This window comes from Myotis yumanensis, unplaced genomic scaffold (assembly GCF_028538775.1).
Source record: "Myotis yumanensis isolate MYYU_CA2020_CCGP unplaced genomic scaffold, mMyoYum1.0.hap1 SCAF_17, whole genome shotgun sequence".
Lineage (NCBI taxonomy): Eukaryota > Metazoa > Chordata > Mammalia > Chiroptera > Vespertilionidae > Myotis > Myotis yumanensis.
In genome coordinates this window covers 26,921,083-26,936,109 of record NW_027223768.1, presented here as the reverse complement: position 1 = coordinate 26,936,109, position 15,027 = coordinate 26,921,083, and the positions used below count along the sequence as shown (strand labels likewise).

The 15,027-nt window shown below is 37.3% G+C and overlaps 1 protein-coding gene across 3 annotated transcripts in view; it reads right to left on the bottom strand.

Moving 5' to 3' along the window:
• The window catches only part of PLA2G4A (phospholipase A2 group IVA), a 160,744-nt gene that overhangs the window by 26,763 nt on the left and 118,954 nt on the right, over positions 1-15,027 (bottom strand). For all 3 annotated transcript variants that reach the window (XM_070396351.1, XM_070396350.1, XM_070396352.1), the window contains 4 exons: positions 8,521-8,658; positions 8,340-8,432; positions 5,900-5,971; positions 1,079-1,321 (listed from right to left, as the gene is read on the bottom strand). In XM_070396351.1, coding sequence (XP_070252452.1) covers positions 1,079-1,321; positions 5,900-5,971; positions 8,340-8,432; positions 8,521-8,658 — 546 coding nt within the window. The remainder of the gene's footprint in view (positions 1-1,078; positions 1,322-5,899; positions 5,972-8,339; positions 8,433-8,520; positions 8,659-15,027) is intronic.

The following is a 15,027-nucleotide window of genomic DNA, read 5'->3' as shown; positions in this document are numbered from 1 at the left end:
GACCAACGTTACCAGACTCCCTTACAGCTCCCGTCTGAATCTGCTGAGACTGGTCGCTGGCCAAGGAGAAACACCCAGGTGAGATTTGAGGAAGGAAATGAGACAGAGGTTATGTTTCTGCTTTTTCTATTGCCAGGCACAGTTGTGGGGGCGTTTGTTTTAACCTTTCATTCCAAACACATGGTAATCCTAAAACATGGAAATATCCAGAGCAAGATAAACAGGGTCTCTCTTAGTAAGGGCATTGCCTGAAGAAGCACTTTTCGATTCAGTAGGTTCAGTCTAAAATGCAATTGGTTGTTGTTGTTGTTTTTGAAACAACATAAGCATTCTTATTAATTGTATTGGGGTGACTTTGGTTAATGAAATTGTAGAGATTTCAAGTGTACAATTCTATGACACATCATCTGAATATTGCATTGTTTACCAAGAAAGTCAAAAATCTCCTCCCATCATTTTTAACAACGTTGGTCTGTAAATAATGCATTTGAATAAGCTCGACACTGACCAAACTGGGGTTATTCTGATGTGTTTTTGAAATCATTTTTGGAAGCTCCGTCTGGAGCTTGTTCTTCCAAGCCTGGGAACCATTTTGTAAACATCTAATTTCCTGCTTTAAGCCCCTTTCAGTTAAACAAGGGAGTGGGGTTCCTGTTTTCTGTGAGTGAAACTTGACCAATAGAGAGAAGATCTAAGGTCTGTCTCAATATTTCAATGAAAATGTTCTATGCTGACATGACTATATTACTTCCTGTCCAATGTATTTTTCCGAAAATAAAAGCCAACACAACAACAGTTATTTGAAACCCTACACATACTAAACGCATGTTTTTGTAACTGTCTAAACCAGTGTTTCTCAACCTTGGCTGCACATTTAGAATCACCTGGGAATCTTTTTAAAATCCTGATTTCTGGGCCTCATTCCGGCTCAAAATGAGGCCTCCGGAATGAGGCCCAGAAATCAGGATTTTAAAAAGATTCCCAGGTGATTCTAATGTGCAGCCAAGGTTGAGAACCACTGAATAAGGAAGGAAGATCTCCTGAATTAGCTTCCATGGGTTACATTTTCTGTACTTACCTGTTACGGCTGCATCCAATTCATCTTCCTCCCAGGACTCCTGTGTGTTAAAGTCTCCGAAAGGAGACAGTGGGTAGGATGTATTGAGATTCAAGCCCAACATGAAGTTGTGCACCTTCCCAGCACGTCCTTCTCTGGTATTGAATAGTGTTGAGTCACTCATCAAGGCCATTATCATACGCTGGACCCAACTTGCTTGATTATCATTTTGATATTCCTCTTCAGCGTCTTCAGCTTCAGTACCTAAGGAAAAAGAAAGCATCATTATACAGATTCCAAAATTCTTTTTTTTTTTTTAATCTTCTTTGGGCAACTGAATGTCAAAATTAACAGTGAAGCTCTATGGCTTTTGATTTAACAAATGTTTCTTTGCATAAATTAACACACTAAATATTTCAGTTAAATATTTTGGTCCTAAATTGTTCTTGCTTTACCCTTTACCCATAGTTAGTCTAAGATTGCATTGTTGACAGTGTCACGTGGTCTAATCTTAGATTTTTTTTAGGCAAACTTTCCTTCTTTCTCCTCTTCCCCTGTCCTTTTCTCTCTCTCTCTTTTTTTTTTTTTTTTTGCCTTATTTACACAAACACAAACAAACACACAACACACACACAGGGAAAATCCACAGTACCTTATTGTCTTTATCTCCCAAGTTTCCTTCTCTCTCCTGTTTAGTAAACTTCCAGAAATCATGTAAACTGAACACAGACAACGGAAAGATTCAACATATATTTCCTGCTCAATAAACACCCTTATAAAATGTCATTTCATTGCTACTTATAGAGTTTGGCTTTTAAAGCTCTGTAATTTAAACACATGCTTTAAAATGTTTTAAAATTCAGCAATCTTCCCAAAGAAGCGGCTTTTCGTCACTTTTTCCTTAAAACCTATGTACACATCACTACTACTGGGAAGCTATGTTGGGTAGTTACTTAGAGCATTGGCTCCATAGTCAGACTGCCTAGATTCTCCCCTGTTTCCTAGTTAGTTAACCCTTTCAGCCTTCATTCCCTCAACAGAAAACTCTGTAGGGTTGTGAGGATTAACTGAGTTAGTGCATTCATGTAAATTCCTTAGTAAAGTGCCTGGCCCGCATTCAATTTTTAATAAACACTATTTAGTAGTAGAAATAGTGGTAGTAGCAGCAGAAGCAACAGAATAATTATCCGTGTCAATATTATTCATTCACAATCCAAATTTGAGAACACTGTATGGTACAGTGTGATTCCCACCTGCCTAAATCCCTTTTGCTCAGATTTCTGGGAACTCTGTATATAAACACATATAAAACTCTCTCTCTCTCTCTCTCTCTCTCTCTCTCTCTCTCTCTCTGTGTGTGTGTGTGTGTTTTGAGAGAAAAGAGAATCTATGCTCAAACTTCATAATTTCCAATAAATGTTAACTAAACACACATAAACCACAATAAATATTGTTTTTTTATTTTCACAAAGATTAGCTTAACTGTACCAAGTAAATGAAGTGATCTTTCAGGAACCAATCCAGATGACTACATATTCACTAAAAAACAAACATACTCTTTTCTACTCCTACATTTTTCTAATGCCAAGTATGATGAATAAAATCTTTTGCTAGAGCAAATCAGGCTTCAAAATTAATTATTTGTATCTCTAGGTACACAGGATATGAATAAGATATTCAATTATTTTCCAAAGATTTGGAGCTGCTCCATCATCATCATCATCGCTATTATTTTTATGAGATAAATTCCACTTCTGTAATAGCAGAGTGTCTCCTTTCCTTGTGATATATGTGGAAATGGCATCATTTGTGGCACAACCCCAGCAGTCAACAGATAAATGACATCCATTGCTTACTAGCTATTTCTATGTGTTGCCTTTTACAACTTAAAGCCCTTTGTATGCATTTTCTGATTTGATGATTACAACAATTCTATGAGACAAGTAAAAGTGATGCCAGCATAGGTTTAAAGAAACTAACGTTGAAAAATGCCTAAAGACCTTACTCAAAACCATATGAATGAAAAATGAAGGAGCTTCAAGAGAATGAAAAGAAAGCCATTGACTGGGAGAAAATATTTTCAAAAGATACATCTGATGAAGGACTATTATCCAAAATATATTTATGACAAACTTCCCAATTTAAAAATGGGCAAAAGACCTCAGTAGAAAATATATAGATGGCAAGTAAGCATATATGAGAAGATGCTCCACATCATATGTCATCAGGGAAATGCAAACTAAAGCAACAAGGAGATAGCCTACATATTTATTGAAAATGTCCAAATCCAAAATACTAACAGTACCGAATGCTGCACCGATGTTGAGCAACAGAAACACTCACTCATTGCTGGTGGGAATGCAAAATGGTACAGTCACTAAAGATGGTAGTTTGAAAGTTTCTTACAAAACTAAATTATACTTCTATATTCAGCAATTACACTTCTTGGTCTTTACCCAAAGGAGCTGAAAACTTACATCCACACAAAAATTTGAATATGGATATTTATAGCATCTTTATTCATAATTGCCCAAACTTGGAAGTGACCAAGATATTCTTCAGTAGATGAGTGGATAAACTGCGGTACATCCAGACAGTGAACTATCATTCAGCACTCAAAAGAAATGAGCCATCAAACCATGAGAAGACATGGAGGAAACTTAACTGCATATTACTAAGTGAAAGAAGCCAATATGGAAAGGCCACATAGAGTATGATCCCAAATATATGGCATTCTGGGAAAGACAAACCTATGAGGATGGTGAAAAGATCAGTGGTTGCCAGGAGTTGGGGACGGGGGGCAGAGGGATGAATAAACAGAGCATAGAGGACTTTCAGGGTAGTGAAGCTACTCTGTATGATGCTATAATGGTTGGTACATGTCATTTTATATTTGTGAAAATATACAGAATATCAAGAGTGAAGCCTAAAGTTTGGACTTTGGGCAGTGATGATGTATCAGTGTAGGTTCATCAACTGTAACAGTTGTACCACTCCAGTATAGAATGTTTTTTTTTTCTTGTTTTTTTTTTTTTTTAATTTTGTTTTATTTCTTAAAGTATTACAAAGAGTATTACATATGTCTCCTTTTTTCCCCCCTTGACATTCCCCCGGCCTTCCCTGTGTGTTGGGGGGGGGGGGGGGGTGTTTGCAGGGGATATATAGGAACTCTATATTTTTTACTCAATTTTGCTGTAATTTAAAACTACTCTAAAAAAATAAAGTCTATTTAGAATGAAATAAATGAATATTAAGATCTAATAAAAAATCCTCAAAAACATCCTGAATATCATTCGCCAATCTAGGCTGATACTAAACCAAAGTCATATTCAATTGGTTCTTAAACTTATCAGCCTTAAGATAAGCATCCAGTACTTCAGAGATGATCAAATGTACTGATCCTCCCTAGCAATGTAGTACTTAATTAGTGACAAACCATTATTACATCTACTTGATAGTCCCTAAATCATGACATGATTAATTCTAGACATGCTAGGCATATACTCTCTCTCCCCAGTGTACTGGCTAGCTCCCTTCATTAAAAGGAAATTCAAAATAAAAAAACAAATAAAGACCTAAACAACCAAAATAATTAAAATTACCAATATAAAGGAGCAGAATTTAGACTCAGTTCCTTCCAGAGCAGGGTTCTTACAAATGGGGTTCTTGCCTAATTACCTGAGCTGCCATATATACTTAGGCAAATTATTGGCTACATAAGTCAGGAGGACAGTAGGCAAACAGGGACTGAAGCCCAGATTGTACGCCACTGGCCATCTTGTGCCTGGTCAAGAGCTTTGTCTGCCCAAGGAAGGGCTCCTTTTTACATTTTCACAAGAAGCTGAACACTAAGCAAGCTACGGGCCTGTGCAGCTGCATTGCCCAGAGTACGCACCTCTGATGTGCGCAGACTCATCTTATGAGGCAGTAACCGCCCAGTTATGAAAGAGAATTTTAATTTTAGTGTTAATTCAGCATGGATAAAACAGGCTCTCCTGTTATCTATGACTTGGCAGGTGGAATTCCTTATGTTTTGGACAAGAAAGCACTTAATGCCTTTTAAGATCTGTATTCAGACTGTAATAGGACTTGTTCACCCAGTTGTTATCAAAGCTGTTTAACTTTTGTTTGTTTGATCATTGTTATGTTTTGTTTTTGTACAAATGGTTGTGTCAAACACTTCGTCAAAATGTAAAAACACTCTGTGTTAGCACATTGGCAACAAATATGCTTGATCTTTGCTTCTCCCTGCCCTCCCTCCATCACTGACTCTCCTGATCCACACCAAGCCAAAAGCTGTCTTGTCAAAATGTAAAGGAACTCATTGATACCACAAAGCAATACATGCAACCAAGAGTTCTCCATAGTTCTACCCAACTTGATCCCTTCCTAAGACACAGAATGTTGGCAATGGGATAAAGGCTCAGGATGGAGTGAGAATATAATTTTTCACATGTTATTTAATAATATATTTTTCAAAGATAAAATTTAGATTTTTTTTTTAAAAAAAGCCAGATAAAGGTGCTCCCAAACCACAATTTCCATGCTGAAAGCCCAGTTCAATAATCAGATTGAAAACAGAATTTAGTAATTCTAACATCTCAGTTTGTTCCCCATTTGTTCAACTGATAATATTTTTGAGGTATTAAATAAGAAAGAAGGGATATTTCTGTGCTGCATATGTTATTACACATACAGCATCAATTCTCTCTCTGAATGGAAAGCTACGAGGCTATTGCTCAGAGCCTTAAGCAGAGACTGCCATAAGCACCTGGAGTGACAGGTCAGAGGCAGCATCCTTTCCCCATGGACTTCTGCCAGAGAAGGTCCCAGCACACTTACCTTTGGGTTCTTGTGATTCATCATCACTATCCGAGCTATCATTGCTCACAATGTGCTTTGCTGTAATATTTTCTGTGGAAAGAAAGCAAAAACAATTGAAGGATTTCAGGTGCCAAGACTCACAATTAAATTTACTATATGGGGGCCTGGCTAGTGTGGGTCAGTGGTTGAGCATTGACCTATAAACAAGGAGGTCACAGTTCAATTCCCAGTCAGGGCACATGCCCACCCAGTTTGCAGGCTGGATCCCCAGCAGGCTCCAGGAGGCAGCTGATCAATGATTCTCTATCATCATTGATGTTTCTATCTCTCTCTCCCTCTCCCTTCTCTCTGAAATCACTTAAAATACATAAATTTACCGTATGGAAGTAACCTCAGCAAATCCACAGAGTGAGACCTGCTAGATTACTAGAATAAATTTAGATCAATAATTGGCATGAATTTAGATCAATTTTTCATTGGAAATCAAAATTTCCCAGGAGAGGAAAAGTTAATTTAAATTTTATTCATTCATGATTTAAAGGGAAGAATTTTTGTTTATCTTAATTCTGACAGAAAGAATAGCTTGATTATAGGAAGCTTCTCATTATACAAAAGTATTTTTTTTCTTCAATCAAATATGCTTAAGTGGTATTTGTGAAGAAGGTAAATGCAAGGTGAACCCAAAATCTACAGGGGGCTATTTCATCAAAATATATGAAAGCGACTAATATAAGGTATCTTTTAATTTCAATAACACTGAAAATTTTCTGTTGAAATGTGCCTTTTGTGCTGAGAATTTGTGCTTCCTCAGAACATAGTAAGAGAGTAGTTTTAAAAACTAAAATAGAAACTACAAATCCTTAAAACAACAACAGGAGTAAAAGCTATAACAATAACTAGTCTTTTTTTTTTTCAAGTAAAAAGCACCTAAATTAAGGTACATAAACCATTCTTTTTAATCATCATTCATAGAAAAATCAAAACTCCTTTGGACACATATAAAACCACTCTCTATATAGTAACTTATTTTTTCTTCCATTAGTCAATCAACTTTTTAAAGAAACTGACTCCAAATTCATAATTTTTAGTAATAGAATCATTTGGGGGCTTTAAACTCAGGGAAATACAGATATAACATATTATTCTGCATATGTTTACTATAAATAAATATCAGGTATTTAAATGATCTAGATTATATAATTGAAGGGATAATAAATGCTTGAAGCAGTAGATCGACTTTTTAATTTTTAGATTTCTTTCATTTTACTGGTAATATCACACATATGAAATTCATTAAAGGAAAATATTCTCTGCCTAACATTAATATTCATTTCATGACTATTACAGAAAGTACTAGTAATTTTGTTGTAGAGAAGAGGGGGCATATAAGTAACGGTCCATTCCGGTGTTATATGCATTAGGTGTCTTTTAGGCAGGACAACATTTTCTTTCTTTAAACATTTTTGGGGTCATATTTGATACTATCCTTTAAGAAGATGGTTTGCAAAATATTGCCTTCTTCATAAGGAAATTTTTATGATATAAATAACTAAATATTCTAAATGTATCTATTTCATTTTACTTTATCTGATTGTGGTCCAATGTACCTTTAAGTCTTCCTTTAGAAGTGGGGGGAGGGACAAACACCCTTTAAGAGGTAGACTTTGGTTGGCCAGCAGATGAAAGAGCCACCAGGAGTCTTCCGATTCCCCTCAGTCACCTCTCTGGTCTCATTTCTGGAAACCCTTCTGTAATCTGAGGGAACAGGCATCCTGCTGACCAGGGTTCTCAAGTTCACCATAATCCCCCTAAGTCTGACACACAGAACAAGTAAATAAACTGCCAAACCACTGGCCTCAAAGGGGACGCCTCCCACCAAAGAATATTCTCAAGAAGATTTAGTGTACACAGTCTCCTTTTCCTTGGCCTCCAGCCATTGTCGCACCCGCCTTCACATGTGTTATTTCAGTCCTATTCTCTTCCTGCCTTTGCGGGGGGCGGGGGGGGGGGGGGGGGGGGGGGAGGAATAACAAGCCTTGGGTTTATCTGGATTATTCAACAGATAAAGTGTACGGAGAAGCAAGCCCCGTAACCTGGGGTGCTTTCATTCTTTTCTCTCTTTTTTCCCCTCTGAAATCTTCACATCATTCAGAGAAGAGTTAGTCATTTCCACAAAATTGGAGTTGATAATATCTGGGATTTAATGATCATTTACATAAATGAAGTCAGAACATTTCAGCAGTATACACTCTTGCCTTGTTGTCACCCTTAGAGAATGTGGCTCTGCAGTTAAGTAATGGACATACTATTCCTAGGAAAAATTTAGGCTGATTCAACCAACTTATCGGTAACTTTAGAAATTAAAATTTTTATGCTGATTTAATTTTCTCTATGTATACAGGTTAATGCGATTTATCAATAGAGCGTCGTTATCAATTTAAGCACATTTTTACAATACCTAATTCTTCCTCCATTGTGGAACCTTTATTTTGTGAGCTGGAAACTCCCAAGACTCTGTTGAACAATATAGAAAAGGCACTGCCCCAGACACCTATAATAAAGCGACAACAGAGAATAACTTAGAATGCACCAGAGTTTAAAACTGTCAGACAAACTAGTGGTAGGTTTTGACCACTTACCCATTAAGAAATGCAAGGGGTTTTCTTCATATTTCGTTACAACTTTCCCCATAAAAAATTTGCTTCCAAATAAGTCAGGAGTCATGAAAGTACCATATTTTGCCATGCCGATCTCATATGGAGTAAATTCAACCCAATCTGAAAGCATTAAAAAAAATTCAATCCATTCATAGAAAATATTACAGAAATGTGCACAGTTATAGATCACTTCAACAGTGATTATTCTCATTCATTTATTTAAAATATTTTTTAAAAAATTTTAAAAAATATTTTTAAAAAAATTTTAAAAAATATTTTTTAAAAAATTAAGCACATGCCTATTATGTATATGGCCTTGTCTAGAAGTTGGATGGGGGAGGGAACTAATCCTATATAAGAAAAGGCTAAATGCAAATAGACTGAACGGAGGAATGACCGGTTACTATGACGCGCACTGACCACCAGGGGGGAGATGCTCGTAGGAGATGCCCCCTGGTGGTCAGTGCAGCCAGAAGCCCTGAGCCAGGCTCACGGCTGGCGAGCTTGCAAGTGGCAGTCGGACATCCCCTGAGGGTTCCCAGACTGTGGACTGCAAGAGGACCCAGGCCTGGCAGGGCCCCCCAGTGAAGTGCACGAATTTCCTGCACCAGGCCTCTATTGGATGAATAAGATACACAAACACAAAAGGGTCCCTTCTAATTTGCACAAATCGAGTAACCTTTTGCATTTAAAAACTCAGACATCTTTTATAAGTCCATATGAATTCTAAAGAGTGAAAAACTTGAAAACTGCTGACTCAGATTTAAAATCCATGAAGGAGACAGAAGAAATTAAATTTTTCTGGTAATGCAAGCAGATTATGAAAATGGAGTGTTTCTAACATTTGCCTTTTCGTCATCTTTTAATTTTGCTCCTTAACCATTATACTAACTGACCCGATTAAAATGCCAAGGTTTTTTTGTGTGTTCTCTCTCTCTCTCTCTCTCTCTCTCTCTCTCTCTCTCTCTCTTGATTTCAGAGAGGAATGGGGAGGGAGAGAGAGAGAGAAGCATTAATGATGAGAGAGAATCATTGATTGGCTGCCTCCTGCATGCCCCCTACTAAGGATCGAGCCCACAACCCAGGCATGTGCCCTTGACCAGAATTGAACCTGGGACCTTTCAGTGCACAGACCGATGTTCTATCCACTGAGCCAAACCAGCTAGGGCTCAATGCCAAGTTTTCATGTTGAATGCCTCAAGAAACACAAGGCAGAGGGTCAATAGAGTATACTTTCTAAGAGCTGAGGCTCTGGAGCCAGAGCCCTGGATTCAAATCCCACTCTTCTGCTTACTAACTGTGCAATCTTGTGTAGGTTATTTGTGTTCTCTGTGTTTTAGTTCCCTAATCTGTAAAATGTGAATAAAAAGAGTAGAAAGTTTGTAGAATTATTGTGAGGGTCTGAGTTAAGAAATGTGAAGAGTCCAGAAGGCATAGCACATTTTAATCACGAAATAAGTGGTGGCCAAATTATACTTCTGTATGTCCATGGCTACAATATGTCTAATTATTGTCTCAATCCTAATGTATCAAAAAAGAGTTCTAAGTTTCTGATTTCCACTTCTTGCACTTGCCGCTCTCCCAGTCTTCCCCTTCTTGGGAAATGGTACTACCTTTCACATATTCACTGTTCGTACTTTAAAATTATCCTTGATTGTTCTCTTTCCCTTATATTTCACATGCAAAATACCAAGTTCTGTAGCCTCTATCATCAGATACGGTTAGGAACTGGCCACTTATCCATTTGTCCACCACAACCATTCTGTCCAACCCACCATATTCTCTCCCCTGCGTCTCCACAACAGCCTCCTAAAATGTCTCTTCTCTATTCCCTTACTACCTTTTTTTATACCCTGTAGCCAGAAAGAATTCTTAAAAATCTAAGTCACAGCACACTGATGCCAGTTGAAAGCTTTCCATTGACCTCCCATTACACTGAAAATAAACACATGGCCAGCAAGGCTTCATGATGGTCTGGCTCATGCTCCCTGTCTGACCACATGCCCTAATCAATCACCTGTCGCGTTTTGTCTTGCTTCACCACGTCAGTCACACAAGCCTTCTTAATGGTCCCCATAGAGACCAAGCTCATTCCCACCCTGGTGCCTTCATGCTTGCTACTCCCTTCTGCAATTATAAGGCTGCTTCTTAGTAACCTTTAGTTCAAGGTCTTTGTTACCATCCTCCTTTACGTCCCACCACCACCCACCCCTGTATCACCAATAACCCACTGCCCTCCTTATTTTTCTTTAATTTTTCCTTTCTGATATTATAACATGACTATATATGCCTTACTCAACAATCCCAAATTCAAACAACTCCAAAATCCACACGGTTTTTTTTTTGCTATCCATTTCGGTGGTAAAATCTGGCCTGAACATTCTATTAAAATGAAGTCTTAAAATGATGTGAGGCAGAATATTTATTTAGCCCACTCAATCTAAATATTGATACATTCTCCTGGAGAAATCACTCTCTTTAATTATAAGACCCCAATGAGAATATTATGCAATATACACTTTAAGTATTTTTTAAACGTGAACATCTAAAATATTCTGAATTCCAAAATATCCATCCCCAAAGTGTTGGAAAAGGAATGGTGGATGTCTATTTATGATTTACTCAGCTGAAATTCTACTTTTGTGAAGGAGATAATGAAATCACAATTGTGATGACAACACATTTATAGCTCAAGCAAGGCCAAGGGCACATATACCCTTTACCAGACAGTGGTATGTTTCATAGTGATTTACAAGGAGTTAGCATGACATGACTAGTGATGAATCAGGGGCTGTTAGGAAAATTCTATATCACCAAAGTAATTTCCTATCTCTGAATTTCAGATCCCTATCTTGGGTACTGACCCATAATAATTTCTCTAGCGATCTGTTCTGTATTAATGCTGTGGCTTGTGCCCATGATAATTATAGACTTTCTCAAGAGGGAAGATTTGCTGCCTAAACCTTCCTTAAGATCTTGCCATAGCGGCATTTGACTATTATTTCTTTGCTGTTAGCCCATACACTTCAAATGCGAACCTTCCTGCTGCACCTCCCTCCACCTGTTTCCAACTTCCTGGGGCGCTTGGGTATGCGGTCATCACATCCCACTATCATTGCTGGGAAAAGAATTCATCACTTCCCCTCCCTGTCTAGCTCAGCTGCTTCTGTAAATCACGTTATCACAGACCAGGAAAAAAAAAATTCTTTTAAGTGAAAACACACTCACATTGAATCATCAGCACATCTCACCTGTCACCCTCAGGCTTTTCACTCTTATCTTCTCCTCTCTTTCCTTATCAGAATCTCCCTAGTTTCAGGACCTTATTACAAAAGCACAGTGATATCATGGCTTCCAGTTTCTACCTTTGCCAATCGACCCACGTGAATCACCAAAAGACACTTTTCAAAAAACACTACATAAAGAGTTATATTGCTCTTCCCCAAAGCACTATTTCCCATTATCATCATAACTGAATAAAAGCATTCCTGCCTGGAATTCAGATTTTCTACTGTTTTGCACTAATGGTTTTCCTAAATGTACCACCTACGCTTCACCAGTTCATACCAAGGCTACTGTTTTTTAATCACTCCCCAAAGCATACCTTCGGCTTCCCTTCTGAGCATTTCCTCATACTGTTTTACTCAAAGATGACTTTTCACCTCTGTATGATGGATCTTTCCATGAGGTCATTTCTATGACTATACTAAATATCTTTGATAACTTACACTTATGTCAGCTCTATACACTTTGACGGACAATATTCTATGTGCATGGCTCATTAATTTTTTATATTTTATTTTTGTCTTGTTAATGGGATTGTATCACAGTTCTACTCCTTTAGTGTCTGTGAAAGAACTTAACCTGATGTTGAGTCCATAAGTTGTGCTCAGTAAATGCAATTTGGAAAATGAAAGTTGTAAATCCCGTAGGCAGTGTAGTGAAGTGGAGGAGTCAAAAATATTTAATAGTTTAAACAACTAATGTTTATTTGTTTAAAATCTTCAAAAAAGGGGGAAATGTTTAAAATTATTCTAAGAGGGAAGAAAAACATTCTCTGATATTGTTGAAGTAAAGTTGGTAACACTTCTGTAAGCTAATAAGCTTCTTTGATTTTTAAAAATAAAATGCAGATATTTCCCCTTTTCCCCCTTGAATATCCATTTTTCATCTAAGAAAATTTCAAAGGCATAAAGCGTAGACATGACTCCACCTTTTTTCCCCCCTCAATAACTCAAGTGACTTAAACCTTCATGACGTGCATCTTTGAATGTCTTATCTGGGTTTAAGATCCAAGTAACTGATGTTTGATGGCTTTGTCCAACTCTGTTGGAAGAAACAGCTTGAACCTCCTTATCACAAAAGCTTAACAATGAAGGTTAATGGTGTATCTCTTATCTCAGTAACAACATGGAAGCTAGGCAGATGGTCCAAATCACACATATCTAGGTTCTAAGACTACTAATGGAACATAAAACAGCCTTTTCTTACTCTGGGTGAAAAATCCTAAATAGTCACTTACTGAAATATAATTAAATCTTTAATTATGTTTGTTAGACTTTCTGTTGAGAATGGCAGTTGATTAAAAGTTCAGAATAAAAAGACTCTGAAATCATAATTATCATAATAAGTGATTAACCTATTATATTTTTACTACAGGCTCAGTGCACGAAATTTGTGCACGGGTAGGGTCCCTAGCGGCTGCCGGCTACCAGCCGGGGTGCCTCCCTTCCCCCAGCCACCTGCCATTGCCGCCGGCTCCGCCCCCTGATTGAACTCCCAGTCAAATTCTGGGTTGAGGGGATAATTTGCATATTAGACTTTTATTATATAGAATGTTTTTTATCATATTCAGTGGCATGCATATCTCATGAGATTGTCGTAATGGCTCTGTAAGATAAATCTTTTTTTAAATAATGAGGAAAATAAGACTCAAAGAAGTTAAATGACCAGCTCAAGTTATTTCATCTTAGAAGACAAGAATTCCAAATTAGATTAGTGCTTGTTTGACCATATCATTGTTTCTGGGGTGAAAGACGGCTTATTTGGCTATGCACAAATTTGACTAGCATGCTACTGGTATTTATTAGCCAATTTCCAAACATTACAAGACAAAAGCTATGGGAAAGCAAAAAACAAATAAACAAAAATGATTTAATCATGGAACTTACTTTTTTGTGTGACAAAAAATCCCTATGAACTCCATTACAGTCAAAGTGTGGTTCCTTGTTGTTGCTGAGCACACCATGGTTACTGTAGACTCCTACTGCATTGCCTTACTCTCATTAATATTCAAATGTATTTCTTATACAAATCCTATTCATCTTTAAGATGAAGATGTCTGACTTTTGTCATACAGATTTCATAGAACACTCTAACTTGTTAAGATTTATTGAAACTTAAATATATTACATACTTTATCTGATTTATTTAGTGAAACACTTTGAAGAGAGTCTCAGTGTTTTAACAGATGCGGAAACTGAGGCTAAAAGATGTTATGGAACTTAGTCAAGAGAACAGGGCATAGTAACATTCTGTTCTTTCTTGGGCCTTAACAATATCTCCCTCCCTGATTTGTAGTAAAAGTTGAATAAGATAATAAATAGAAATGCTTTCTGAACCATAAGCATGATAAACATTTTAGTCAATATCATTGATCAACAGTGGTTCCTGATGCATCACTTTTTATAAACTACTTGAAATTCTTGCCTGAGAATAATCAGTTGAGGACAAAAAGTGAGAATTGATAAAACTGCAAAAGGATTGTGGTTATGAATTTGTTAATTACATGCCATTCACAGTGATTTTTTTTATATATATTTTATTGATTTTTCACAGAGAGGAAGGGAGAGAGATAGAGAGCTAGAAACATCGATGAGAGAGAAACATCGATCAGCCGCCTTCTGCACATCTCCTACTGGGGATGTGCCCGCAACCCAGGTACATGCCCTTGACAGGAATCGAACCCGGGACCTCTCAGTCCGCAGGCCGACGCTCTATCCACTGAGCCAAACCGGTTTCGGCCACAGTGATTTTTTTAAGCTCATTGTGTGTGAATGATGTCACTAAGATACTTTTCCTAAAAATACAAGAAACCTTACCAGCCACAGCCAGAAATGCTATCACACTGCAGAGCGGAATGGGCAGAGGCCCCCAGAACTATGTTACAAAATTTTAGAGCACAGAACAAGAAGTGAAGCTCCCGAAGAAACACGTGTTTACATCTGAGACTTAATGAAATGAGGCATTTTGTTCACCAGCTGCCACAGTATAGATTAGTACATTTCAGGTGCTGAATTATAAAAATTAACATGTATCGTATTACCTAACTTAATAAAAATTCCAGCAGCAAGCAAGAGAATATGCATTGCCTGAAAGCACTAGGCATACTACCCTGTTGAACAGCTTTTAGAAATGAGTAATTAAAATTGAATGATTGATTATATTTATGATTTACTTTTTAGCATTTATTTTTTAGTTCACTAATAC